The sequence below is a fragment of the Pleuronectes platessa genome, chromosome 4 (assembly GCF_947347685.1).
Source record: "Pleuronectes platessa chromosome 4, fPlePla1.1, whole genome shotgun sequence".
Taxonomy (NCBI): Eukaryota; Metazoa; Chordata; class Actinopteri; order Pleuronectiformes; family Pleuronectidae; genus Pleuronectes; species Pleuronectes platessa.
The window spans coordinates 17956892-17984796 of record NC_070629.1 but is presented as its reverse complement, the minus strand read 5'-3'; the positions used below and the strand labels follow the sequence as shown (position 1 = coordinate 17984796).

Sequence of the window (27905 nt, the reverse complement as noted above, 5' to 3'; positions counted from 1 at the left end):
TTGAGAGTTGTTTTCCTTATGATATTTTGTTACACAAGATTAGTCAAACCTGCACATGTTTACAGCTGCAGGACTCAGGCTGCATGATGTATGTTGTCAACGTTACGCCACAGCAGTTCTCCAGGGGCTGTCTGAATAGTTTTTTTGAATAAACTTCACCTGCTTTAACATGCTGACCTCAGCAGCCTCAGTTACTCAGTGCTGCACTAGATCTGCTACCTATTCTGCAGAGGAGACTTGAAAAAGCTACTTGGGCAAAGTGGAAAACATTAGCAACCTTTGGTCGGGTTGTATTTCCACTGTAAGCAGCAGTTTATGTTATGTACAACCTCAGCTGAAATGTTCAGCCTCAGCTGTCCTTTCAAACAATGAACAGAATTATGAAAGATTTTCTTTAAGAAAGAGAAAAATCAAATGTGATTGAACAGATTTGAAAACATTTATTCTTAACAAAACAGTAGAAGACTTTTAGACCAGAAAAACCCAGACCCACTGTAGAAAACTGGCACTTAACCCATTAAAGCCAAAGAGAAATCCCTAGAACTACTGTCCAGAGTGAAGAGCTCAGTACTGTTGTATGCTGCCATCTAGTGAGGAGATAATGAAGGGTTTGAAAAAGGCATTAACTCGAAATATTTAGTTTAAAAAAAAACGAATTAATTAATAAAAAAAACACATCAATTGTTTGAAGCTCAGTGAGACTGAGTCCTGCCTTTAGTCTGCATTGAGGTATAAACAGACTCCCTGGAGAACCCAGTGGGAGGTGTCAATGGTGGTGAACAGGTCGGCCTCAAACACCAACCCCAGGCCCATCGCATTCCTCCGCAAGGACGTGGTGTACACTGGTGTTCGTAGCGTATCCTGTGGTAAAGAAACATACAAAAATAATGACAACTTTGAGAGAAAAGATCAAAGTATACTTAAGTTTAGAATGGAGGCAAGAAGTTCCTGTGGTCCACACCTGTAACCTGAGTTGGCGTGCCTCTATGGGTATGACTTTGAGAATGGGCAGTTCAGTAACCAGAACCTTTGGTTTACTCCTCACCAGGCAGCCCTTCTCCATGTCCCAGTCTGCTCCCTCCAGATACAGGCCGGACAAAAAACAGCCTGCAGGGAAAAAGGGGATCAGCCTTAACCTCAATTCTAATCACGCTGCAAAAGGATAAAAGTGATTTCATTACCTTGTCCAGGTCTGTCACTGACTTCTTCCTCGCTGCGGTACTGAGTCACTTGTGTGTACAGGGTGGAAAGATCCAGAGGCCAACCATTTTTCCTGCATGAAGCTTGGACCATGGCAGTCAGGTAGGACTCTGGGATATGAAGTCCTGATAGCCACATTACCTTGGGCTCTCCCTCATCCACCTGATGGACACAAAGAACACAGACGAAATTTGACTTAAATAACTATTCTCAACTTGTTCCTTAAATATTCTGTTCTAAGCACTTCAAATGAGGTTATGATTTCATTAGTTGTTTTTTTTGGTAGTAGGACAACTGGATGGTTTACCACAATTTGGTGCGGATCAAGGACGAGTTTTTTCACCTTGTTTGACAGTTGTACTGTTTTCCCCAGAAATAATTCATAGATCTTATGTAAAAAAGTGTGGTTATCGATATTTATGAGTCTGTGCAATTTGATGCAGCTTGATTGAATTTAAGGGGACTGTTGGGCCATGTTGGAGTAAGGTGCTCGACTAAGTGCCATTCGAGTTCCACAATAAAAAAGAAAGCTACATATAAGTGATAATCTGTAATAGGAAGTGTCAGATCCTCACCCAGTGGCTGTACTGTTCATAACGCCTCCTGAAGTGGCTCATCCAGTTGCCAAGTGACTTGAGTGTATCAGGTGCCAACTTCTTCCACATGGCAGGAATGTGTCCATTAAAAAGGGACTGAGCGACTTCATCCAACTCACTGCTCATACCCACCTCACCAGCCAAAGCCTGTGGGACAAGCGAATTAGAGCAAATACTAACCTGTGTGAAGCACAATGATTCAACACCTGTCTGTTTGTGTTCTACACATCTTGTCTCACCCTCTGCAGCTCAGCCAGGGAGCGCTGCATGCGGACCACCAGTTTGTTGAAGCGTTCTAGTTCCTGAAGCAGCACCACTGACGTCGGGGAAATATCCTGGCCAATCTTTTTACGAATCACGTCCATGTCGTATAACTGTGGGAGCCTACTCTGAATGTCCTGGGCCACCTGGCTGATGTATTGATCCCGACTGATGCCTCCACCAGACTCACCTGAGGCATACGAGAGTGAGTAAAGACAGTAAGAGAGACAGCAAACAGCCTTTAACAGTATGGAACAACTTCTTCTGGAAAATAATTGATGTTATGAAAAGGGGACTCAGAGTTGGATGTTGAGTTGGGAAAAAGACGAGAGAGATGACAGATGCCGAATCATACAATACCTGTCTGAGGCTGCAAGTATATTAGGTGGGTCCACATGTCTTTAGCTGCTTGTGTGTAGTATCCTATCTCTGCATTAGAATGAAGGCCCAACACCTCTGGCGTATTTGCCAATGGCAGCGTCTCAATCTCATCTGTAACACAACAGTGTAAATCTGTGAGTGGTGGCACAATATTCACTTCACCTTAAAGTAAGGGAATGAAATAAAGTGAAAATAACAACTGACCAACATATATTGTCTTGGGACCGTTTGGAGGGATCTTGTAATCCACATCCTTGTTTTCAAAGAAGTGGAAGCGGCGGAAGGTGTAGAAGAGGAAATCTCCGAGGTACTCATCCATGTACACGCTCAGGATCCTGCGGTCAAAGCTATCTATGGCTCGTCCCCCATACATGACCTATAAAAGATTACACACACATATTGAATTTACAGCATCAGCTAGCAGGATGTTACAGATACAATCTATTAAAACAAAAGTAATTTAGACTCACCTCCCCAATGAGGTATTTAAGACTTCCCCAGGGAATGTTGCTGTCTCCCTGGTTGTGAGACTTGGTCAGGTAGGTATTCATGATCTCCACACACACCTGTTGAGCGAAGTTACAATGTTATTAGAATGATATCAATTAAGCAGAAACAAAAAAGAATCCAAACAAATCTATTCTTTCCAACACACTGTAAATTAATCTGTGGCACTTACAAAGAAATCAGAATCGTTGAATTCGTAGGAGACGTTCCAGCCAATCTTGCCGTACTTGCGTCTCTCCTGCACCACAGCATGGAAGAAGGCCAGCACATACAACAAGCTACGGAAGGCAGGGTGTGGGCATTGGGTCAAGGTCTCATTGGAGATTTTGGAGAACGTGGATCTCAAGTTGAGCTTGAGTCCATTGGGAGGCTCCGTCACCACCTACATGCATCATGAAATTACATTTAAACACAGTGATTCATCGTTGAAATCTGTCTCTATAGTTATATTATTTTCTGGAATAGTATAACATGAAAACACAAATTTGAACAAATGATGTGATCTCATATACAGCTTTAAACTTTTTACACAAGAAATATTTATATTGACAACTTGTACACTAATGTGTTCCTACTGACGTTTCCTTTTTTTAAATCTTATTTATGTTACATTTTGTTCAAATGAAAAATCGGTTAAAGGAGAGTATCATCTTGCTGTATAGAAAACCAGTGTCTTTCCCATTACATAGATTAAAACTATTTAAATTCAGCGCCTATATGTGAAAATCCTGGGGCCAACTACTAAATCCCTAGAGGTTAACTCCACCTTCTACAAACACTCTGAAGAAAACAGTACTGAAGGCAAAGGGACACTTTAGTTTGACCTTTAGTGACTTTTGCAGTATGCCAATGGGGAAATCCTGAATGGGGTTGGTGGTGATCCACAAGCGGAAGTTGGGATTGGGCTTGGTGATCCTCTCTAGGGACTTCTCTAGATCCTTCAGCCATTTCACCAGCAGGTGGCAATTCTGTAGCATCAACCACTGACCACGGGAGGCTGCATTCTCCAGCAACTGCAGTGCAACCTTTGTTAGAGGAACAGAAGATGATTACCTTCAACATCTTTGCTTTCTACACTTTCTTATTGCGACTGCTCCATATACATATTTAATTTGGCCACAGTTTCATAGCAGTGAAATGTAAAAGAGTGATTCAGTACCTTCTCTTGGCCTTGGCCCATAGCAAGGAACTTGAACTTGCTGCCTCCAAAGCCTGACCTGTCAGCTAGTTTCATCAGGTCACCGGCTGGGTCAGAGCCAGGACTCAGGGTGAAGATAATGGGGGAGGAAGGTGTACTCTGTTCATAGATTGCATCAAAGTTGATCACAGGCGGCTGGACATACCTGAGCAGAAACACAAGATAACATGTGGAAACTCTCGATGAGTCTTTCTGTTAAAATAATCACATGTTCTGTTAACTTCATAAAATAATTGTGCCTGGTCAGCCGCAACCACAGTGATGTAATTGTGGTGTATGAACATACAATGTATATACGTATACAGACACATATGTACAATGTGTGCGTTTATACAGAGACAGAGAGAAACAGACTCACTTCTTGCCCATAGTGACAGTGACGTAGTCGGTCACAGCTCTGTAGACTCTGTCAACACGGAAGCAGCGCAGCAACAGCAGCTTCTGAAAGGCTGACAGGCTTGCCTGATATTTCATGGGGAACAGAGCCTGTTCTGGTCCATCCAAGTCATACCACTGAGGTGGGGAAAAAAGAATGAGTTTTAAACCAATCAAGTAACCAATCAATCAAAACACCCGCAGTGAGACCTGTGTCACTATGTTCACTTACAGACTTCCAGTCAGCAGATTTTTTCTCCACGTCATCAGGCAGAGAACCAAACTGTTCAGGAAAGAGCTCTGCGAGTTTCACGATGTCTTCCCAGCCCTGGTCTTGGAGCCAGTCACAGGGCTTTTTGCAGTTGCTCTTTTCCAGGGATAGATTACCTTTACACAGGAGGTGGAAAAATGTTAAAACATTGTCTTTGAACATTGGGTGGATACACATGTTTGTGTCTCTGAGTTCAACTTCTCTGGATATCTCACCCTTGATGAAGAACTCAAGCTCTTCCTGAACAGCTCTCCCTTCTGCCTGCTCGATCTTGATGGTCATGTTGAAGGAAAATAGCAGCTTGTGTCTCTCAAACAGACCTAAGGATGTGCGGTCAGTTCAGGTTATAAAATAATGAGAAACCGTGTGCTTTATCAATTGTTTCTGTAATTTTGTATCATTTCCAATTACTTTACCTGTGCAGCCATAGTTATAAACACTGTATGTCAGAGTGTTTATGATGTTCTTCAGTCTCAGGGGCAGGACAGAGTCTGGCAGAGCTTTGCGCAGTGAAAAGTCAAACAGTTCCAGGTAGGAGGCCAGAGAGTACTGGTACATGCTGTTCACCAGAGCCATTTCTGTCAGCACAAAGAACAGGATAGCACCACGCTTGGCTGCTGGTCGGTAGCCGTCTCTGAGTTTATCAACGTCCACAGATGTCTTCACAGCCAACTGGAGTTTCTCAAATACCTGAAAATCAAAACATCAGATAAAGACATTAAATAAGATGAATGAACTCAGTGAATTTGCTGTTGTTCATTCCATTGTTTGCTCGACCAAACTGACCTCACTGGCTTTTGACTTTGTTTTCTCCAGTGTGCAAACCAGCTCAGTGTTATCCAGTATGTTGCCTGTACACAAGGACAGCTCTCTGAGCAAGGAGTCCCCAAGGTTCTTTAGCAGCTTCTTATTGTTGCTTGTTTCCTGGATCAAACTCTCACGCTGCTCCTCCAGCTCCTTCTTCTCAAAGCCCATGATTACACTCAGCAGCTGGTCCTCCAGACCCTTTAGGGTCACTACATGAAACACAGACAGACCAAGGGACTCTTAGACCTGCTGTGCACATCTTGCAGACAAAAACTATGGTTACTATGCCAAAAAATCTTACCAGTATAGTTAATGACCATAGCTTTTCCAAACACTGATGGGTTATATTTGGGGTTTGCCAGTTTGGTGTTGAGATAAAGTTTAAAGTTGGGATCATAGTCCACTTCCTTGTCACCAAGCATGATGACCTGTCTGCCCTCTGCTCCTTTGACATTCTTCTCCAGGACATTGTCGATCACAGGGTCAATGTACTCGTCCACATCTTGGAAAAGGAATGGGAAACCATATTTGACGGCCATCTCTAGCTGCTTCAGGAAGTCTGGATCATTGAAAGATGAGATCTGGGAAAAATAGGATCAAAGTGTCAGGACCACATGCTTGGATTCTTTCCAAACTGCTGACTCGTGGGCTGTCAGCTGTGGAAACTTGTCTAAAGTGACTCTGGGAATTGCTAGTAGTAATAAGACAAAACTTGTTTTTTGCATTAAATCTTTTGTACCTTGAGTTGGTTGTTTTCTTCTTTCTTCTTGATCCAGGAGAGGGCTTGCTGTTGAGGATCAATACACATGGGAAATCGGCTCCCTCTGGTTGTGAGGATCCCGTTCTGCACTGACAGCTCATCTGGAGGCAAGCCCTCAGATCCCCATCTGTAGTATCATACAGGGTTTGTATGAAACATATACACTTAACCCATAGTTGGAGTCAAGAATAGTTAAATAAAGACAAATACACAACAAAACAATTCAAGTTTCAAGTTGCAAAACCATGAGCAAACAATCTAATTCTCACCTGCTGATTTCTACTTCATCAGTAAGAAGGCTTTCCACTTTGAAAGGCTGGCTCAAGGGGATGCCTCTCTCTTCCACATCCTTAACCCATACTTGGTAAACCATCTCATTCCTGAAGTCCCAGCTGAAGGCGCCTTCATAGCTCAGGAAAGCAGCAGAGATCAGACAGTCACCAAGGAGACGCACGCGCCTCTGCTTCAACTCCTCTAAATCTTGCGTCCACCTGAGTGGGGATAGTAGAGAAGAGTGGGTTGTAAAGAGAGATAGGTAAAGAAACAAATATATAGTGAGTGAGACATTTGAAAGAAGCAACTCTTAGCAGACTAAGTTAGTCTCATAGAGGCAAGTTTAAAGTAACTTCCTTTGTTGCATTTTTTACAGTCTCACCGTTCATTCTCAGAGCTCAGGCCGGTGATGAGTTTGTCAGCTGATATCAGCCTCCTCTCCATGACTTCAGCCTCCTCTTGAAGCAGCTGTTTCTCCTCAATAGCAGCTTGATACTTATCTCCAAGAGCCTGCAACTCTTTCTGGATATTGCTGAGCTCACTCTGAATGCTTTCCAGCTCCTTCTTACTCTGAAAGAAGTTCTTCTCTAGAAGTGCCACCTAGAAAAGTAATGGAAGAACCACTGTTTAAAGATTACGGAGTTCATCCTTATGGAGCATGATGGAATACCACTTTCAAACTGTGCAATACCTTCTCTCTCTTAGGTTTTATCTCCTTGGCGACCTCACAGAAACCCATGGTGGCCTCAACAAACTTGAGCATTCCTGAGCCAGCTCTACTGATAGCCTGCATCTCCTCAAAGCTTGTATGGAGGTTTTTCAGGAAGCCTTGTTAAACAAATTGGCAAAGATGGCCCAAAAAGTCACTAGTATTTGTTATTATTTGCAGTTTTTACGGTAATTTTCCATTGATCGTGAAACTGACTTACCTTTGACAGTCCTAAGCTGACCGTTACTTATGGAATCACAGTCCATCTCCATCAGTGAACGCAGGAAGTTAGCCTCTGACATCATCCCCTTAGCTGCCTGCCAACTGATCTCCTTGTGGCCACGCAGCACCAAGATGCACTCACAAACCATCTGCACCTGTTTGGGAGGCTTGGCAAAAGATCTGCAAGAGGAACCAGTGAGAAGGTGTGGTATATTAAGCTAATTAGATCCATTTAACATGGGTATAAACAAGAATCACATGTTTAAGCATGCGGCCCTCGTCTTTAGTTTCTCAGAAATTCCTCCATGTATTTCTCGTTAGTTCATTCCCCTAGGGAATGATCTCGGACCTCTTAATGGATGAGTATAGAACATGGGTTGTCGTCTTTAAGCAAGAGGCATGTCTTTATGAATACACCATTTCATTTACTTTATATGCTTAGACACATGCAGTCATGCACCTCTCAACCATGGGATGTGGGATGTTGTCATGGGCGTAGGCAACCTCTCTATATAATGTGGGCTTGACTCCTGCAAATTCAGGCTTCAATATTGGCGTGTGAATGTTTCCGGGTATACCATGGTGCCCGTCCTGATCTGTGAAACTTTGCTATACAAGCTAGTTCTGGATCCACGGAATACTTCCTTAAACTTCACCAACATCGACATCTCAGCTGCTCAGAATATACGAATATACGATATAATATAATATAATAATAATAATAGAATAGAATATAGAATATACGATAGAGGGCAGATAAAAAGAGATGGTGGACGATTTTATGTCAGATATGTTTAGCTAATTTTTTTTGTCTGCAATTAAAGATCCTAGAACAATAATCAACTCCCTTTACAGCATGTTTTGGGTTATCATCTATCTTCTTCACATAGTTTTAGTATGAGTTACAGAGACCACTGACTATCTATTTTTTTTATGATTATTGGTAGCTTTTTCCTCTATAGAATGAAACCAAGGAGGAGAGTTTACCTGATCTCTGTGACATCAGATTTTTCGAGGTCCTGAAGAGCGTTGCGGGCCGCCGCTAACGCTGGCAGAGCTTCAGCAAGGGAACTTTCAGCTTCTTTCTTCTCAACAGCGATTACTTTGTTTTGCTCTTCAATCTCTTCGGCTTTGTCTTCTGCCAACTTCTTTTTCTCCTCAGCTAAAAGGAGAAGTTATGATAAGTGGTTTGTACCAGCTGTTTCTACTTTTGTTATTTTACAATGCACTGTTGTTCTGTTCAAACCAGGAGATAAGAGATGTGGTCAGTCACTGACCTACTGTGGTGTTAGTGACAATCTCATTCAGCAGGGTTTCACAAGCTATTGACTTCTCAGCAAGGACCACCTTCTGCACTGCTAGCTTCACATTCAGCTCAGCTAGCTGCTCACTGGCCTCTTTTAGTTTATCCAGACCTCCCTCTAAGTGCTTGCACTGTGCTAAAAATGGAGAGAAAAAGTTAACAAAATAAAAGGGTCTCAAATGATCACAAACATGCACATAAGGAACAAATCGTTTGACGTATTCCATCCTCTCACCCAGGATATACTGGTCGTTTTCCTCCAAGAGTTTAGAATAGGTGTTAATGAAGTCCAGGTAGTTCTTTGGAGTAACGTAGTTACTCCGCCTGAGTTTCTGCAGAAAGAGCTTGCTGTATTCCCCAACAGAAGAATGGACCATGCATACATGATCTATCACGTCTGCAGAGTGCACCTGAGGAATCATGGGACTCTCACCTGTAGAAAGAAAAAAAAAAGTGTCTTAAAAGACTGAAAATAAATATATCAACGACAAATGCATTTTTAAAAAGATGTGAGTATTATTACACACCAAGGAAAGACTGAGCAACTGCAAGTAAGGCCTGTGGAGGCCATGGCAGAAACCAGTCTATCACAGTGTTGTTCATCAGTCCTGAGAAAGAAAGGTAAATAAAGTTGGCGAAATAAAATCTGAAATTATATTACAATTAAGAGATTACTGACAACATATTTCACCTGGGAAGTTCCTGCAGCGTGTCCTCAAGGTGTCTCCCACTGGGGACATGCCTAAAACAATGTGCAGGTTGTTGGCACTCTTGTTGACAAAGAACTGCCACAAACTTTCTTTCGAAGGACCTACTCCCATCTTAAGAGCCTCGTCTCGAAGCTGGTTGACAATTGAATCCTTCTCATCATCAGGGAACAATGCAGGAACGATGCCTGTTAGGACAGAGAATGTACTACAGCTGAAGCTTTTAGGAAAGACTAATGTACTGTGAGCCAGAAAATAAAAGCGAAACCAACCTGAAGTCAGCATGTTGTTGATGAGCTCCAAGAAGACCTCCTCAGCAACATGGGAATCAGTAAAGAGGAACACTATCTTCTTATTCTCAATGCCGAGCTTCAAGTACAGTGTTTTCAGGTCTTCACGGAGGTTTGACTCACTGTATCCTCTGCTTAATATTATCTCAAATACCTGGGGAAAGAAAATTTCTATGATGGACTGCTTCAGATTACTTTACAGATCTAGTTTAATGCTGCTGAACCCTTCAGACCCAAATCTTCCCCTTGAGTTTCTCTTTTTAGCTGCTTTAAATAGACGACTGTTGTTTCCACACTTTCTCAAGCTTCACTGAAGCTATCACAGTACTAAGATAAATATTCTGAACTATGATGTTTTGTTTATTTGTTTATATGTGACATTCTTGTGGCAGTGAATGAAAACACGAAATTTGAATATCTTGTGTACATTTCTCCTATGGCGTGGTGTAAAACATTTAATTGGTAGGTGTTGATAAATATGATTTTTTGCTTTTCTATAACTTTGTTACTCCACCATTAGGAATCATTCGGCCTTTACCAGACCCATCAAAGAGTTTTTCTACCTCACATCCAGCAGTAAAAGCAGCAAGCTTGGTCAGGGACTGCTTGCCAGAGCCCCCAACGCCAACAAGCAGTGCATGGCCTCTAGGGACACGGATAATGCGGTGCACCCGGGTAAGATGTTCCAGAGCGTCATCAAACAGAACTAGATTCATTCTCGACTTGTTCTCATTGTATTCCTCTAAAATTTCCTGCAGAAAAAAACAGAGTTGTCTTTCAGTAAATCAATCAATCTATCAATTATAATAGTCAGCCCTCAAAGGGCTGGAGCCAATCTCCGCTTACAGAGACCCAATGCCTGGGTTTCTTGCCCTATTACTTGTGGAGATAACTTTGAAAAAATGTTTTAGCAACCATATTTTTGATGACCTTGTCCTTGACCTTTAACTGATCAGCTCCAGCCATGTGATGTTGAGTTATTTTGTACACTCACAGAAAGTAGTGAAACTAATACCCTGTTTGTGTGAATATGCCTGCTCTCAGGGTAAATATGGGAGTTAATGGCAAATAACTGAAAAAATGTACTTTTGTAGTATGCTATTACAAGTTGGCAATACCTGAAACAGGGCTTTCGAAGCATCATAGTCATGAATGTCCTCATAGACTCTTGGTTCAGTCTCACTGAGGGCTGTCTTGTAGTCTCCAAAAAGAATAGGGTCCTTGATGACGGCTTCAAAATCGGACTTAAAATGCTCCTCAACCAGCTTCTTTATGTGGCCTTGTACCTGATAGCAAAAACACACATTTGATACATTAAATGAAAGACCAAACTATTTTTATACAGTAGAATTTAAACCAGGAGGAACAGTTACACGTGTTATACAAAGTTATTATGATATATTATCAATTATTACCAAGGCTTTGTCAGTCTCATCAATGAGTCTGTCATGAAAGATTCTCAGGCACTCGTTCCTCCAGACTCGCACAAACTGAGTGACAGTCAAAAACCTGTAAAGCACAGACATTTTGAAACACAGCCCTTTTACTGAAAAGTGTTTATCTATTCAGTGTTAAGTGAGTGAATGTTCTTGATCAGACCTGTCTGGTTTGGTGAGCGTTAGTCCATTGTAGACCCGTGACAGGTCCCTCAGGTTGAAGATGTAGTGGAACTTGGACGGAGTGGGAGGCAAATCTTTGATGATGCTGTTGTAAAGTTCCAGTGTGCAGAACGTGACTTTATCACACACCTTCTGTATGGCCTCCTCAAACAGCTAAAATATTAAATCAGGTTTATTAAATTTGAGTGATTATGTTTTTACGACTGAGATTCAGATTTTGTATTGATCCATGTGGGAAAGAGAGACTTACTCTGGTGTGGCCTTTGAGAATAGAAGCATATATAAGGTTGAGTGACTCCACAGCAGGGAAGGGGATGCTGAAGACACTGAAGAGCGAGATGAAGCGAGGATCCACCTCGTTCCTCCCACCCCCTGCTTTTCCCATGGAAGCAACAAAGCCTAGGTCTTTCAGGAGTTTGTAGTTCAGCTGATTCCCTCGGTCATACATGCCTCCACGATCCAATAACAGCTTCAGAAGTGCGATTGGCTGCTGTGTGTTATAATTATCCACCTGGATGAGCATAGAGAATATTAAAGTAATGTTGATCATATGAGTGCTGTCATTCTGCAACACAGAGGAGATAAAACACTTGGTTGAATGCTTAAAGCAGGAACCTTTGGCATATTCATGTCATCCATAAAGATCAGCAGTCTCTTTCCCACAGGAGGTCCGTAGATCTCTTTGGTCCTTTTCTCCACACTGGCCTCTAGGTTCCTCTGCACGTCCATTGAAGTCGTTCTGGATGAGAAGTTGATGATCAGAGTAATCTAGAAACAGAAAGGAAGACAACAGTTTAACCTCAAATATGATGACATTGGATGAAAAGTTTGGACAGCAAACGTACCTTTTTTTCTGAATTGAGATTCTTGAGGAAGTTATGAATGGTGGCAGTCTTAGAAGTGCCAGACTCGCCAACCAGAAGCACCGGCCTTTTTATTTTCACCATCTGCTCTAGGATCCAGCTGGCCTTTGTGGTGTCGACAGTTGGCACTAAAACAAAGGTGGAGAGGGAGGAAATCAAAGTGGAGGAATTTAAATCACTATTCATGTGCGCTGGAAGCTTGATTTGTCCTCAGAATTTATCTTTACCTAGTATATCAGAAAATTTCCTTTCAGGGTTGTGAATGTATTTGGTGACCAGGGAACTCCAGGGAACCCACTTCTCCTCTGTGCCATCAAAATGAAAATCATACAATGTCTCCAGGTATCCTGTATGGATGGAGATATTTTCTCATTAATAATAGGACACAATAGAACCCACACGTAGAGTAAATCTGTCATAAAGTTAAACTTTCACCGTGATATTAATTGATTGAAACTAAAACCATAAATAAATCATGTAAATTGAATTTCAACAGTGACGTTTAAGACATGCAAGGATAATTTTATAATCTCATATTATAGTTACTCAACTCTTAACCCTGTTCTCTCGTATAAGATAAGACATGTAACCCACAATCAAACGGTTCCTAAAAGGGTATATTTAATTTCATAATCTTGATGATGCCTGCTAACTTCATAATCATCTACACAAAAATCATTTTTTCTTACCTGGGATCTCACCAGGTCCTGCCAGGGTTTTCTCGTCGTGTACGACAGTTAAGCAGGAAATTGTCCTGATTAACTCATCAAACTTGATCCTGCCACTCTCCAGCAATGTGGCCCCGAGTGAGCAGTACAGAGCTTCCAGGAAGTAACACTCCAGGACTTCACCTCTGCTGCTTTCACTCTCAAGCAGTGCATCCAGTGTCAAGCACAGCTGAGTCACCTGGACATACCACCAACACAGGCACAATCAATGTAAGTAGTCTGAAGATGTGAATATACTGATCTTCATTCAATTCTTTAATTACAACACAGATAATGGAGTGAGATAGAAGGAGATTAACCCACCATGTTTAGATCTGTCTGTGGGACAACAGTCTTCAGTTTCTCGCCTTGTTTCCCATCAACAATACCATCCACAATCATTTCAATGCAGCCGTGCACATATTTCTCAAACAGTTTGTTTAGAACTTCTTGTTCCTAGAAAAGAAAAAAGGACAATGTGAGATTTGATCAAATTACAAACAAGTAAACTATGATGTAGTGCTAATTTGTTTCCAAACCTTTTCAGGTCTGTTGTTCAGCCATCTCTGCCAGTAAGGGGTGTATCGCAGGTTTTTAGGGTCAACATAAACCATTCCACAGCGGGAAACAGTAGCAGGGGAAGCGAATTGCAAATCTCCCACCTGTAATGGTAGAGTTTTCTTATAATTTAAACATTGACATTTGGGAGAGGTACTGTGCTGACAGCAGTCTTGAATTTCAGACAAACCTCGAAGAGCAGAGCGCAGTGATTCTGTAAACGGATCCTCTCTCCATTGGCCAGCGTGAGGAGCTTGTTGTCATCCATCACTGAGTTCATATTCTCGACCCACAGAGCATCCACATCACCGTCAAACAGGATGTACCTGTGAGTCAAAGGTTATGTCAGTTTGTTATGTCGCAGGAATTATCTCTTCCCTCAATTTATGCATGAAAAAACTATATCAGATCATGAATAAGTCAGTTCTTAATCATTTGTTTTTTTACCTTCGCTCTTCTTTGTCAGTGGGTTTGTTGATGTCACGAAAGATGTTGGATAAGATCCCATCTGTCCAGTCTCGAGTGTCAGGATCCAGAATACCGTAAAGTTCAATGACACTCATGGCTTTAGGGTTCAGTGGATACATCTTTGTTTGTAATCCCAGTCTAGCGATGAGATACAATAAAGGTTAAAATTGTCCACATGAAATATCAGGAAGGTGGCACAAATGTAGGTGATGTTAATTGACACTGACTTGGTCTGAGCTTGACATAATGTGCTGATGACAACTGATTTCCCTCCACCTGTTGGTCCCACAATCATAGTAGTGTGTCTGGTCATCATTGTCTCATAGATCTGCACCACTTTATCCACCTGAAACCATAAAGAATAGGGCATAATGACAACTAATAACTCATAGGCTAGAACTAAATATTTGTTACTGTTATGTAGAAGTCTAACTTGTGTATCTGAAATAGTTAAATATAAAACTTAGATCAGACACCTGATTAGATATTATGACATATTTGCTTTCATGCAGAATGTGTTCCACAGCGTCGTTCAAGCTGGGATAGCAAACACGAGGGCAATCCAGCTGAGGGAACAGGTCTGAGATCAGCCCGAGAAAAAGAGGCACGTCCTCAAACACAAACTTTGGAAGGTTCATGTCCCGGAGAGCACGCATCAACACCACATCCTGCAGAGTGGACATGGAATCTTCGTCATAAAATATCATCAAAAATATTGCAGTCGGTAATCTAAACAAATGTCCAGCATTTCCCAACATCAATCAAATATCATTCTATACCTGTAGAATTAAAATAATTCCCTGTTTTCATAATGAATTTAAATCCAAAGCAGAAGTTTTCTTTTTACTCTGTGAAAATTTATTAAAAAATTGACTTTGGTCTCTACCTCATTGATCTCTGGCGAGTCTCTCTTCAGCTCTCCTGCCATCACTAGGACAGACTTCAGAGCTCGAAGACCAAAATCATAATGAGACTGCTTGGAAAGCTGTTCACGTGCCAACTTATACAGAACTGTCATCTTCTTTGCCAGCACCTGAATTGAAATGTCCAAATGTAGGTAAACAGTTTAGAGTTTCAGATTTATCTATGTTTACTGTAAATGAAAAAAGATTTACAGAAATATTTTGTACATTATATAGACATCGCTTATACATGGAGGAATACTGTGTAAATTACTCAGGATGAGAGCATCACATAAATCACATTTTTGTGTGTCCATCACCTTTGCCATTAGGAAGCCCTCAGAGAAGAGCATTATCTCACAGATCAGCTGCAGGTCAGGCACAATGACCACCACAGGCCTGAAGAGGGCTTTCACTGATTCTGGCAGCTCTGTGCGTCCTGCATAACCTGGGTTCATGGTGATGAAAATCCCCATGCGACCATCCAGGCTGATCTCCTGCCCTTCAAACTGATGTGCAGAGGAAGAATGTGAGAAGAAAGTGGTGAAATAAAGCCCTCTAATCTTTTATACAATTAAACTTATAGGAAAAATGGAATAATGCATTGTAGCTACAACAGCCTTACCTGAAATCTTTTAAGGTGAAGAATGAGAGCATTGCGGATGGTCTGGATTTGGGAGGAGATGACTGACAACACAGAGGCATCGATACGATTGAACTCATCGAAGCAGCCCCAGGCTCCACACTGGGCAAGGCCAGACAAGATCTTACCCACTGCCTGAATGGAAAGACAGAGATGAAGGGAAAAAATAAAAGACTCACAAACTATAATATACAGTATGTGTGGGTTTTTCTTTGTGTAATGTTTTTATTTAGACAGTATTTTTCCAGACCTCACAGAGAAGTGCATAAGAACACATGTCTGCTCATTATAGATACCCACCCTTAATCAGGGAGTATGGTTGCATTTTTACATGAGACATAAATAGGAGAGTTTTTTTTTATAATTTAAGATATTGGCTCATCTTTTGGTATAAAGCTATGTCTTAAAGGAAATTTAGAATGTAAACAATTTGTTGCCCTTTGTCACAGAACAGGTTAACTGTACTTATTAGATATCATTAGATAAGTGGTGGCTTCTTACCATGTAGTCCATGCCCTCACCACAGTTTGTAACCACACAGAGCAGACCTAGAGCCTTGGCCAGATCTTTGGTGGACTCTGTCTTCCCTGTACCAGCTGGTCCAGCAGGAGCTCCACCCAGGTACATGGAGAGAGCCTTCATCACAAACAGACAAAGACATCCTGGCGTCAAACACCAGCTGACAGAACAATTTACATATGTCTGCTTATTCATTACACATCATTTTTTTTGTTGGTACAAACATGCAGAAGTTCTCAGACCTGGGTGAGGGTGAGGTAGATCCTGTCTGTCAGCGGGGTTATAACCAATCGCCCATTCAGTCCCATGTATTCGTACCCGTAGGAGAAAGAAGCGCTGCACTGACGCACAAACAGGTCGTCTTGTTCCTGCACCCAGTAGAATCTTAGCTGGCTTTCCCACTCAAACTCTCTTGCATCCATTATACTGTAAAGATTTTTTTTTATTAGTACATTATTTTATATTGTCATATACAATAAATAAAGTAGAAAGTGGGAAAGGTTTACCTGTTAAGAACAAAGCTGTCCACAATGTCTCTTGCATGTACGTTGATGATGAGCACAGAGTTGAACTTCCGTCTGTCATTTTTATTCATAGGTTGTGTGATGCGTGCTACTAGCTCGTCAATCTGCTGGTGCATTTTCTTTGCATAGTTCTTCAGTGCATTTTTCTCTCCTTTCTTGACATTTTTAAAGACGTCCTCTACTTCCCAGGTCCACCACACTTGATTGGCAGCCAGCACCACCATGCCATGGTACAGCAGCATCCAATCCAACCTGAGAAACACGGGAATGACAGATACACTGAAGCTCATTCGCACACAAAGAACTTATCACAGCACAACAATTTAAATAAAATGGTACATGGACTTTAATTAATAAACATTAATACAGTACTTCTATGCTCTCTAAGTAAAAAACTCTTCTCTGCAGGCCATTGTCAGGGGACATTTTGGATTTCAGAGTTTTAGCCAATGACACCTGGACGTGCAGACTTGAAGAGGCAGGGATCAAACCGACAACCCTCCGATTAGGCGATAACCCACTGTTCTGGCTCCTGCAAGTTTCAGAGCCTTATCATTTATTTAAAGAAAATCATCGTTTTTACTATGTTGACCTGTGATGTGACAGGTAGTTGAAGGTTACACAGGAAGTTGAAGAATAAGCAAGAAGTAGGAAGTTCACTTGTTGAGCCATGGATCCCAGCCATGCTGAATCCCCCAGCCCTATATGCCAATGCTGAGCACGGCCTGTAAGTTGTCGAAGTAATATATGACTTTCAGAACATCATGTGGGGCATAAAAACCCTACATTTGAGCATACTCAGTTGTGAGCATAATGGCGCTAGCATTTGCGCGCTAGCTTGGTAGTGTAAGCATTAGAATGTATGCTCGTTTGCGTGTATCGTGTGTTAGCCTGGTGCTCTAGCTTAGCGTGTTAGCTTATTTTGTGACATGTGGAATGAACAGTTAATTTGCTTTATGGGGAATGGGATAATTTGTACCCTTGTGATGGCTTGTATTTTTATTTTGCCGTTTTCAATCTCTCTCATGAGTGGCAACTGCGAACAAAGTTCAGAGAAGGAGAACTACTTCAACGTGTTCTTAATTGGATGCAGTGAGGGCAGAATACCCACTTTACCTCCTGAGCCACCATCCCCTTTAAACACACCTGCTCTTGTCTTCACAGTAGTAGAAGATTGCTTCTTTTGTAATCAGTCTATTGGTCCTCCTCATCTCCAGTAGTATGCCTGTCATCCATTCCTCCACTCTGCCCTCCACTGGGACAGGTTTCCTCAGCTCCATCACCTCCCCCTCAGCAGACACCAGGGCTCCAGCAACTGTCTCACCGTGGCTGTCCACGTCAAACCTCAGGGATGCAATGTTGTCATACATCTTGTGGACCAAAGAAAAGAACAAATTGAGGAAGGCCTTTTACCCACATGGAAAGCATTATTCTACTTCCTACTTTGAAAAAAGGAATAGGTTAAGTGTCTTGAGGATAATACCTTGATAATGTGCTCCTGGACACAGGCATGGTCACTACTCCCCAGAATGCTGAGCAGTTCATCATCAGAGATGAAGAAGAAGCGAGGAAACACGTTCCGCTTGGAGTCCAGGTAGTCACTGAGACTCTTCTGGCACCTCTCCAGACCTTCACTCAGGGCCTGCAGGTCTGTTAGCCGGTTGGGAACCAGGCAACACCGTTTAATGTTTGGGTTCTTCACTGTGTCACTCATTATCTAGACAAGAAATGAAGAATATTATATTATTTTGAGATGGTTAGTAACGGACTACTGTGCTTTCATCAGGCTAATATTCTGACAACACTCACTTCTTTAAACTTTTTGTCAATGATGTCAAATTTCTTGGCTTCTTCTGGTAACTGCGAGCGGATATCTCCTCCAATGAATATGCTCTCCAGGTACATCCATTTTCGTTGTACCAACAACAATACCTGTGCAAGAAATATTGTTTGAGTCAGGATTTTATGTATTAGCTAAAAAGTGAAGAGAGATTTGGTCACTCTCCCTGACCTCTATGGTCTCACAAATGAGGGACAGGTCTTTTTCCCATTGTTGTATGGTGCCAAGGAAGTGTCCAACAAATCGGCTGCCTGCCATGCTCTGTAAGTTCATGGCATCGTTTTCCAGGCTCAGCAGGATCTCGTCCACTGCACCAAGAATAGACCCACGTTCCTCAGTCCCTTTGAAATAGGGCAGAACACTGAACTTCATGCTTTCCCAGGTCTCCACCACCTCCTTCACTCCCTGGAAGCACACACACAACAGATTGAAAATACATCTTAATGATTTTACTGATGAACTGATAACAACTGATCCCTGACTCCTGTTAGAAGTCATTCACCAAGACAAATGATTACCTTCTCAATACTGAGCTCTTTCACAGCAGAGGTGACAATGTCCCCTATAACATTTACATGTTTATGCAACTCCATAGCAAACATGTTCTCCAAAGTGAAAGTGCCAGGGTTCATCTCAAAGTTAGTGCCGGTCCTTTCCATCAGTTCCTTCCAGTGTCTGAGGGCCAAAACATTAAAACACATTTGTTTATATCCTGTTCAAAATATATCATCAATATTTTAATGGCAGTTGGTTTTCTGAAGACCGACCTGTCTCTGATGGCCTCATTCTTCAAATCCAGCAGAAGAGGCAGAGACTCTCTGAACTCCTTCATGTGTCCTTCTAGGAAAGAGGCCACAGCTAACGCCCTCACATCTTTGGGCAGCTGCATCAGGTTTTTGATGAAACCCTCAATGCCATCCTGGAGCAGCTGGATGTTTAAATCCACCCACAAGGTCTGAGACCACTGTGTCTTTGCATCCTGGAAGATTTCAGGACAAACATTTTACACATTTGACCAGAATTGTGACCCAATATGTAAATTGAATTTCTAAAAGCCAACACATCTCACCTTCTGAGCTTTATACACATTATATATTTGTCTCAAGCCTTTCATATCGTTCTGCATGGTAATAACCTCTGGGTATACAGTGATTGGTAGGTCCAACAGCTTCTCAGCATTAGTTAGCTCCTGGCGTCCTCCCAATATCTTGGCAAGCTCTGCCTCATATACTACCATAACGCTCAATCCTGCAAGGACAAAAGGAGAGAGTTGGGGTTAATACCCTGAACTTCAGATAAATCTGGCGAATCACACAGATAAACACTTTAAGTACCTTTGTCCAAGTCAACTCCGACAGCTTGAGGACCATGCATATTGAAGCTTTCAGCAAAGATCGACAAGTCCTGTGTAAACTCTTCCATCTTCTCCTTTGTAGTCTGTTGACAAAAAAAGGAAGAAAACCATAGATGTAAATCTATTAATTAATATCTATTAATTTAAATGTTCTGTTCAAGTAGAATGTGTCTTACCTGAGTAAATGATTTCTTGACATCTGTCAAACTTCGATCCACTTGTCTGGCTTCTTTAAAAAGGTCACTCCACATCTGGTCAATTCCGACCTCCAGCTCATGTTCATCGTCTTCAACCTATGCACAGAATTTAGCGTATGAGACGTTCAGCAAGGGAAACAACTTGTGTTTTCAGGGGATAATAATTTAACATACAGTACCTCCACTTTGTACATTGCCAGTGTTCTGTATCTTTCCTTGATGTCCCTGAATCTCAGCTCGACCTCCAGAGACATGTCCCTGATGCCTGAGATTGTAGCAAGGACAGACTTCAGGTCTTCAAAGGTTTCAGGACTTTGTTTCAGCTTCGCAGAGAGTTGCTGTTGTAGAAAATAACAATAAAGATTGCTGACATCAAAATCAAAGACTATTTACATTAAAAACACATGCATAAACTGTGAAGGGCGATTCAGTACCATGAGTTCATCCCTCAAGTTGAAGAGATCCTCTTTGGCAGTAATGTTGAGCTGGCTCCCAAGTGAAATGATCCTGGACTCAACAGTCTTCTGCACAGTATGAACCAGAGGCTCCAGGTTGAGATGGATGACGTGGTCAGTCTTAAATAGGGGTTCCAACATAACCTCCTGACTGATATGAGAAAGGAACTGCAGCTTGTCATCATACATGACAAAGGAGGGTTTTCTGGCTGCAAATGTTTCATTGACCATGATTTTCTTCTTTTCCCAAAGAGACCGATAGCGTTTCCAGTGGCTCAGGTACTGATCCATAGAGAGGAGCAGCTGCTGGACATTCTGGGAGACTTTCATGGCACTTTCATTTATCTGAGGATCCTGACACACATCGCTGTAGAAGTTAAATGTCACGAGTTCCTCTTCCCCTTCCACACGTTGCGGAGGACACTCAATGCAGGTCCCATGCATCCAACGCACAAATTGCTGAAAGACAAAATTAGGCCAGAATTAAGTCTTTAGCTGTCAGTATTAAAGCATCACAAATAAAAAATGTATCAAAACGTGAAACACTAAAGAATCAAGATGATCAAACCTTGGTGCTCTCTACACAGTCTCTGATGCTTTGCATGATCAGCCTGTAGATCTCATTGCTTTGGGGCTGCAACACAATCTTTGGGGCAGACAGGATGGCATCAATTTGGAACAGGGTGGTACGTCCCATCAGTGCAATGTTGAAGGCCTGAATGCTCCTGAATGTGAAGGTTATCAAGAGGGATGTTACAGAGGATGAGAAATAATGTATGCAATTCAAAATAGCGTTGATAAAAACGGCTCACTAAATAGATGACTTCAAAAACATTGACTATTTGTATTTACCTCATCACCATCTTTACAAGGGAGTCGAACACTTTGCCTTCCCAGTGCTTGTAATAATCTGCCATACTTTTGGCTTTGCCACTGCTGCTTTGCATGATCAAGTGTTCTGTTTTAGTGATGAGGGGTCCAATGTCAGCATACTTCCTATTCAGCAAATGCACAGTTTTTGCCCGCTCTTGCTCAATATGTTCACAGAACTCCTTGATGCCTTGGAAAAAAACAACATGCATTATGTCAATGGAAAAAAGTTTGAATGATTTTAATCAAAAGAGAATATTCTGTGTTCTTTTACCTGGCAAATTGTTAGATTTATCCGGGACTGGACATTTAAGCAGGTTGGTCATCGCCATAGACTGCAGCTTGGAATCAATGTCTCTCTCATTGTTCTGAATCTGATTGACAACAGACTCAAATTTAGTGACAGCCTGGAGAGCTTGTTTGATGAATTCAGGAACACCTAAAAGCAAATAACACTTATTATCTGAAGTTTTCATTTCATCTGACCACAAGTGTGCATAAATAAGCGTTCAAAGGGATTAAACATTTCTATGTGTGTATGCAACGTACCCAAGGAACTCCACTTGAGTCTTTTGCACCCAAAATCCATCACTTGTTTGACCTCTCTGATCTCTTGAGCCAACATGGTGAACTGTGCCTCACTCAGGCTGTCCATCACAGAGTGGTAGCAGTTGACAATTTTTTTCAGATCATCAACATACCTAGGTACAAGGATGGAAAAGGCAATTGATTGTTTTTGTTGTTTGGAAATAAACTCTGCTCTTAGCTACAGAGAGTTTGTCTTTTATTTTACCAGGATTACACAAAAAAGTACTGAGCTTATTTCTTAAGTTTGGTGGAAGGGTGGGTATGGGCAAAGGAAGAACCCATTGACTTCTGGAGGACACACACACACTTTTTGAGACATTGTTTCAACCTTTTTGTGAATTTCTCCTGATGAAAAAAAGAAGGACTATTATCCTTGAGTGCTAGCAATTGTGTTGGTATATTTCAGGGGACTGTAAGGTATTTAATACATTGAGTCCCATTCAAGTTACCTGAATAATTTGTGCCACTGTAGTGTGACATTTAGAGCTAGATTAGGTAAAGAGAAGCCCATTAACTCCATGTGTTTTGTCTCAGAAATGATTTCCCTGATCTCTGGAGCAAAGTTCACATGGTATTGCACATCCCTCTGTAATCGTCCTTCCTTAGAAACAGCCTGAGAATTAGAAAAATCAAAGCAAACAGTAAGAATTAGAAACAAGGAGAGTGAGACATTAGTGTATATGTATTTTTCAAAATACAGAGCATGAGTCAAAAGTGAAGAGAGAGATAAATACCAATTCTGCTGGGATTTGGTTTGGAGAGGTAATCATGACCAACAGGGCTTTTTTCATTAGCAATGGCAATCTGTTTTCCGTCTCTGCCAGCCAGTGCTCATACTTCTTCAGCTCATAGTCCCTGAACTGCATTGCCATTTGCACATACTTGTCCTTGGCCTGAGCAGAATACAGCAAAAGTCAAAGAAAGGGTTTCAATAATATTTTGGCGTTTGTCACCTTGCAACAGTCAAGTAACTCACCACTTTGCTCTGTGTACTCTCCAGCGTCTCTGGCTGCTCCAGGAAGGTAAGGATGGTGTGTTTGATGCGGTACAAAAGAGATCGGACCCAGCTGATGGCTCCTGCCACAGGAGGCTCATCCATATTTAGCGGTGGTTTATCCTTGTTTGCCTTAAAGATTTCATGTATGTTGTCCACCTACAACAAAGACAAAAATACATTGATTAATCTCTTCAAAACTACACCAATAATATATTTTTAGTTGCACTGTAACTTCCAGGTTTTATTTTCATTAATAAACTGAACCTGGATCTGTTACAGGTATATACGATATACATGTCATAGTTAATAACTAAATTTCGATTGTTGCAATACAGTGTAACGTTGCAAGTAATTAAGGTTTGAATCCTTCCTTGGATTTAGTCACTTTGCACAACACCTGCATGGACTAACTGTTCCTCCTTTCTAATGATCTGATATTATCACATATTATCACATGCAAGTTATTCAATTGCAACTTCATGGCAGAATACCTCTTTGCAATACTGAGCCAGTATGTCACTGAACTTGCTCATCAAATGTTTACTGATGACCTCTCTGGAGCGGATGTGCTTGAATTTCAGGAGCATGTCAAAGCCGGCAGCTGAAGAGCGAAGTGTCTTAAAAGACTGATCAATGAAGTTGATGGCCTCTCCCTCGATAGCCTGGCAGACATATGCAAAAAGTAAATCAGCTTGACAACTAAGGGAAAATGTCGCATTGTGCATTGACCCTTCTGTTTTTAATTACACTTTTGATCAGAACATTTTCATGGCTTCTGCATAGTAGATGCTAAACTCACATGAGATGTAGTGTCGAAGTCTTTCATGATGGTTTTCCAGCTGCTCTTCTTACACATGTTGAAAGGATTAAAATTGACCCCCTCAATGGGCAAAACTAGTCCATCCACTCTGCACAGCACTTCATCGATGCGTTTGTAGTCACCAGTCACACTTTTCAGCTCTGGACCAAAGATGTTATAGAACTCCTCCAAAACCTGCACCAAACAAATCCAGGAGAACCATCAAAACTGAGGCGCTTTTTACAAATTCAGCTGTTCAGTTACTGAGTGAGGGATAAGTATTTAAAAAGTTTATGATCACTCACCTGCAAAACATTGTTCAGATCCTGGCAGATGGAAGCCATGTAATCAGTCCTCTCAAACAATCTCTTGCGGTCAAACTCCCATCTCGGATCTCTTTCAGATTCTTCAATTTCAGCGCGAACCTCAAAGTAGGTCGACTTCCATCGGTCCAGAACCTGTTTAGCATCACGCACCTTGGATTTTGCCACTTCCCTCTTATCTCTGTCCAGGGAACAGCACAATGTTGAGTTATAATCCTAGGAAATATAGTTTGTCAAATTTATCTAAGATTATATGTAAATTCAGTCGTATCTATTATGTACATACCTGAACAATGTGTTGACATCAATCACTTGAGACACACGCTCGCACAGCTGCCAGGCAATACGCTCCATCAGAGGAACCATACGTTCATTTGTGTTATAGTGAGAAGAGATTATCCACACAATTTGCAGGCTGTCCATCAGATGAGGGATTGTCTCTAGGATCACAGCAAAATTTGCTCCAGAGGCCAGATTCTATGAAAGACAATGGTAAAATAAAATAAAAGGTTAACTGTGAGGATAGAAGAATGATTCTGTCATCAATATTTTCATTTCAAAAAAGTGTATTTCATGTAACTGCCAATAATTGTTGTTTACAATGTCAATAAAAAAAAAAAAGATAAAAATACTACATTTCTAAATTGTGCAGCTCACCATGAAGTGTCTTTCCAGTGTGCTGAGGAAACGTAAATTATCGTCTGACTCAACACGGTATTTATTAAGTTCAGCAACTGTTCCTTCCAGGGTCTGAACGATGGCTGCATCTGCTTTGGTTATCACCTCCAGGATTTTCCCTACCATCGGCGGTTTGAGCTGCTTGAACAGAGCACTCAGGATGGAGGCACGCTCCTGCCAAAAAGTTATCTCAGCCATAGGGCCCGGTGCCTGGAGGAAAAAGGACAGACATTCATTTTTCAGGCTCAAGTTCAAGATAAAAGATAAATACAAATACACAGAATAAAATTCGTAGAGGCATAAAAAAACAGATTTCACATTGAAATATGGATATCAACCCCATGTATGTTTTCCTTGACCTAATAATTTCATTTTGAGCTGACAGAGGTTTAATCCTGTAGGTATTAAATTAAACATTTCAGCAGCAACTACACATGTAAATTCTGGTCTTGACCTCAGGTTTCTTAACTTCGATACCACCAAACCCGCCTGAGTTGAAAATCTGAATACAAGAGGAGTCTCAAACCTGTGGCTTTTTGTCTTGCTGCTCCTCAATAACAATGGTAATCTGAGTGTGCCAGTTCATTACACACTGCTCCAACTTCTCCACCATCTCTGGATTAGAAAGAAGCACATCCACCTCTGGCCGTAGGTCAAGCTCCGGCATGTCCAGTGTGACCTCATCTGTGACAAACATGGTGATCTTTAGATGTAATTATTATTAAATAGAATGAAAAGAGTTTTAAAACTGAGCAGGTGTAGTATATATAAGGATTCCTTATAATCTGCAGCTGTGAATAACCTTTTAACTTTTGTTGGGTTTTCTTGATGATGATTTTCTGATAAATTAAGTAAAACAAACCTAGAATCTGAAGGTGTTGGAGGGTTGTGTTGATTAGTCCCAAAAACTTGTGTGTCCTGTTGAGCAACTCGTCACGAATCATGACTTGCTGACTTGACTTCGCTAAATTATCCTCTTCTCCCTCTCCACTGCCCTCCTTGTGAGAAGAAACATCCTCACTGTGATAACCTGCACCAGTTACCTCCATCCGCTTCACAGAAAGCAAAGGTATGTACATCTGATGGGAAACAGACACACAGTTATCACCCTGTACTAATTATTCAAAAAACAGTGAGACTTTGGGGAAATATGTGGATAATCTGTTGGATTTAGAATGTAGTGGTTGTGTTTGGTTGTTGAGGAATTTTACATTTTCAAGTTTGTTCCGCAGTACAAGAAGGGGGTGTCCTCTGTGCATGCCGATGTCAAACAGCCTGGGCATCAGGATATTGGCTTCAGTCATGTCCAGTGGCTCAACAATGGTCTCTAAAACACAAATAAGAATCTCTTGTTTCAGATTGTTTTTAAATGGCATAGAATTCAACATGCTTGGTTGGATTTCCTTCTCACCCTTTGTGTTCCTGATAAAGTAGAAGACACTGGATTTCAAAAATCTCTCCAAGTAATTGTTGACTGCCACATGAAGCTCAATGTGATAAACCACTTGAGCCTCAGTCCTCTGAAAATTCACAAACAGACACAAGTTCAAACTTAGTTTTAATACAATTAAAATGAAATACATTTACATTTAATTGAAAGTTTAACAAAAGAGTATTAAAGTTAATCTCACATGGCTGGGACTCTCTTCATCTCTCTCCTCAGTGCCTGTGGTTATCTCTGTGCCTCTTTGAATCCTGGTGTTATTGCCCGCATCTGAAGGGTCAGTGTCTTTCCTCCTCTCTGAGGTAATAAATGTTTCACTTATTTTTAGTATTTAAAATACAGTACAAAAACCTTCTTTCTGCAATCAATATTTTACAACATATGACTAGATGGTGAATATCTTGCATGTGTTTGAAGGTCTTCTGCACAATTTAAGTTACCAACAACCAGTCGATGCAGGTGTTAGTGGCCACCAGCAGATGTTAGCAGGTGTTAGTGGCCACCAGCAGATGTTGGGGACATAACTGCAGTTGTGCACCGAAGCATCATCAAGTTATTTGGCCTTGAAGTCAACGATGAAGGCTGAACTTTAGGGAACACTGAGGCTAAAGTTAAATCTGACTGGCTACTGGCTTTTATGGCAGCACAACTAAATGTATTTAATTAGCTGCAATGTATTATTATTATTATTTTATTTATAAATTGCTTTATATTTTAGGGTGCAAAGATATCATTTGTATTGAATTATCCTGGGGCAGTGTTTGAAAATCTTGTTCCGTGTGCCCCCTTGATAACTTTGCGCACCTGGCCCTCCAACAGCCTCTGCACGGCCCTGCACAGTTGAAGGCTAATAGCGCTGAAGCTAATTTACCTGCTGGAATTTGAACTTCCACTTCCTCCTCTCGAATACTTTTGAAAAACAGGAGACACGAGGGCGAGTCTTCCTCGGACAGCACGTTCAAGTAGCGGATGATTTTCTGCTCCTCCTCCCCGTCCCCTCGGCTCAGCAGCTCGTCGAAACACTCGGGACACTTGTCCAAGTTGAAGCCGGCGGACACTCGCTGTCGGATCCACTCCACTCGTAAGTCGTCGTGGACCATGTTTCTCTCTCTCAACAGCCAAGAGATTCAAACCCCCCCTGACACCTCTCCGGCTCACATGTCGTCCACACACTTTACTAAAGTCAACTACAAACTACAAACCATCACTGCGACGCTGTTGTAGTTTAGCGGTCTCACGTTGCCTTGGTGACCATCAAACCTGCTCTTGGAGTTTGGTTCCCAGAGAGGAGACTGGAAGGCATCAGCCTGCCTGAGGGGCCTGACCTGGCTTTTTAACTGAACACAGCTGTAGTTGCGTTTTTGTTTCGCATGTTACTTGTTATTACTCACTGATTCCTTTTTCTGACTCTTGCTGCTGTAATATTGCACATTTTCCAATTGCGGGACAAATAAAGGATTATCTTATCTTATTTACAAATGTCTATTTATTTATATGCTTTGTAAGGTGAGCTTGAGTGCTGTGAAAGATGCCTATATATAAAATATATTATTATTATCAAGTGCAAGTTGTGTCAATATCTCAATCTTTTTTCACTGGCTTGTCTCTGTAGCTGTATTTTGACCATGAGGACAGTCACACCATTAATGGAATAATGGAAAAACTTAATCAGATTATCATATATGATCAAAATGAGG

At 41.4% G+C, this 27905-nt stretch overlaps 1 protein-coding gene across 1 annotated transcript; it reads right to left on the bottom strand.

Moving 5' to 3' along the window:
* Positions 1-714: 714 nt before the first annotated feature.
* Positions 715-27308, bottom strand: LOC128438390 (dynein axonemal heavy chain 10). The gene is made up of 79 exons (XM_053420955.1): positions 27080-27308; positions 26396-26505; positions 26176-26284; positions 25976-26091; positions 25795-25843; positions 25627-25749; positions 25291-25448; positions 24744-24974; positions 24373-24563; positions 24069-24267; positions 23764-23958; positions 23456-23626; positions 22944-23120; positions 22702-22860; positions 22417-22580; positions 21929-22080; positions 21654-21818; positions 21362-21569; positions 21078-21234; positions 20489-20968; positions 20234-20392; positions 20034-20150; positions 19838-19940; positions 19573-19751; positions 19271-19482; positions 19022-19178; positions 18675-18908; positions 18473-18595; positions 18147-18380; positions 17810-18033; positions 16646-16915; positions 16382-16565; positions 16122-16256; positions 15603-15755; positions 15298-15486; positions 14962-15108; positions 14552-14743; positions 14303-14421; positions 14055-14213; positions 13798-13933; positions 13589-13711; positions 13374-13505; positions 13032-13248; positions 12570-12689; positions 12325-12470; positions 12095-12247; positions 11730-11990; positions 11460-11632; positions 11276-11369; positions 10979-11146; positions 10424-10612; positions 9843-10014; positions 9555-9758; positions 9391-9471; positions 9099-9296; positions 8838-8999; positions 8548-8722; positions 7559-7740; positions 7321-7457; positions 7012-7229; positions 6626-6847; positions 6336-6483; positions 5898-6177; positions 5576-5805; positions 5206-5479; positions 5005-5109; positions 4751-4905; positions 4502-4656; positions 4105-4288; positions 3770-3970; positions 3118-3327; positions 2909-3004; positions 2643-2814; positions 2418-2549; positions 2036-2247; positions 1776-1943; positions 1182-1362; positions 962-1107; positions 715-861 (listed from the first exon to the last, which is right to left on the bottom strand). The coding sequence occupies exons 1-79, from the start codon at positions 27306-27308 to the stop codon at positions 715-717; spliced, it is 13692 nt and encodes a 4563-aa protein (XP_053276930.1).
* Between the last annotated feature and the right edge of the window lie 597 nt (positions 27309-27905).

Bases quoted from the DNA above. Each gene is read 5' to 3' on its own strand.
- LOC128438390 (XM_053420955.1), bottom strand. From the start codon at position 27,308: ATGGTCCACGACGACTTACGAGTGGAGTGGATCCGACAGCGAGTGTCC. The intron at 9,759-9,842 runs GTTGGTTTCGCT...CTGTCCTAACAG, and splicing joins CAACAACATGCTGACTTCAG to GCATCGTTCCTGCATTGTTC. The intron at 4,289-4,501 runs GTGAGTCTGTTT...GTTTCTGCTCAG, and splicing joins ACTGTCACTATGGGCAAGAA to GTATGTCCAGCCGCCTGTGA.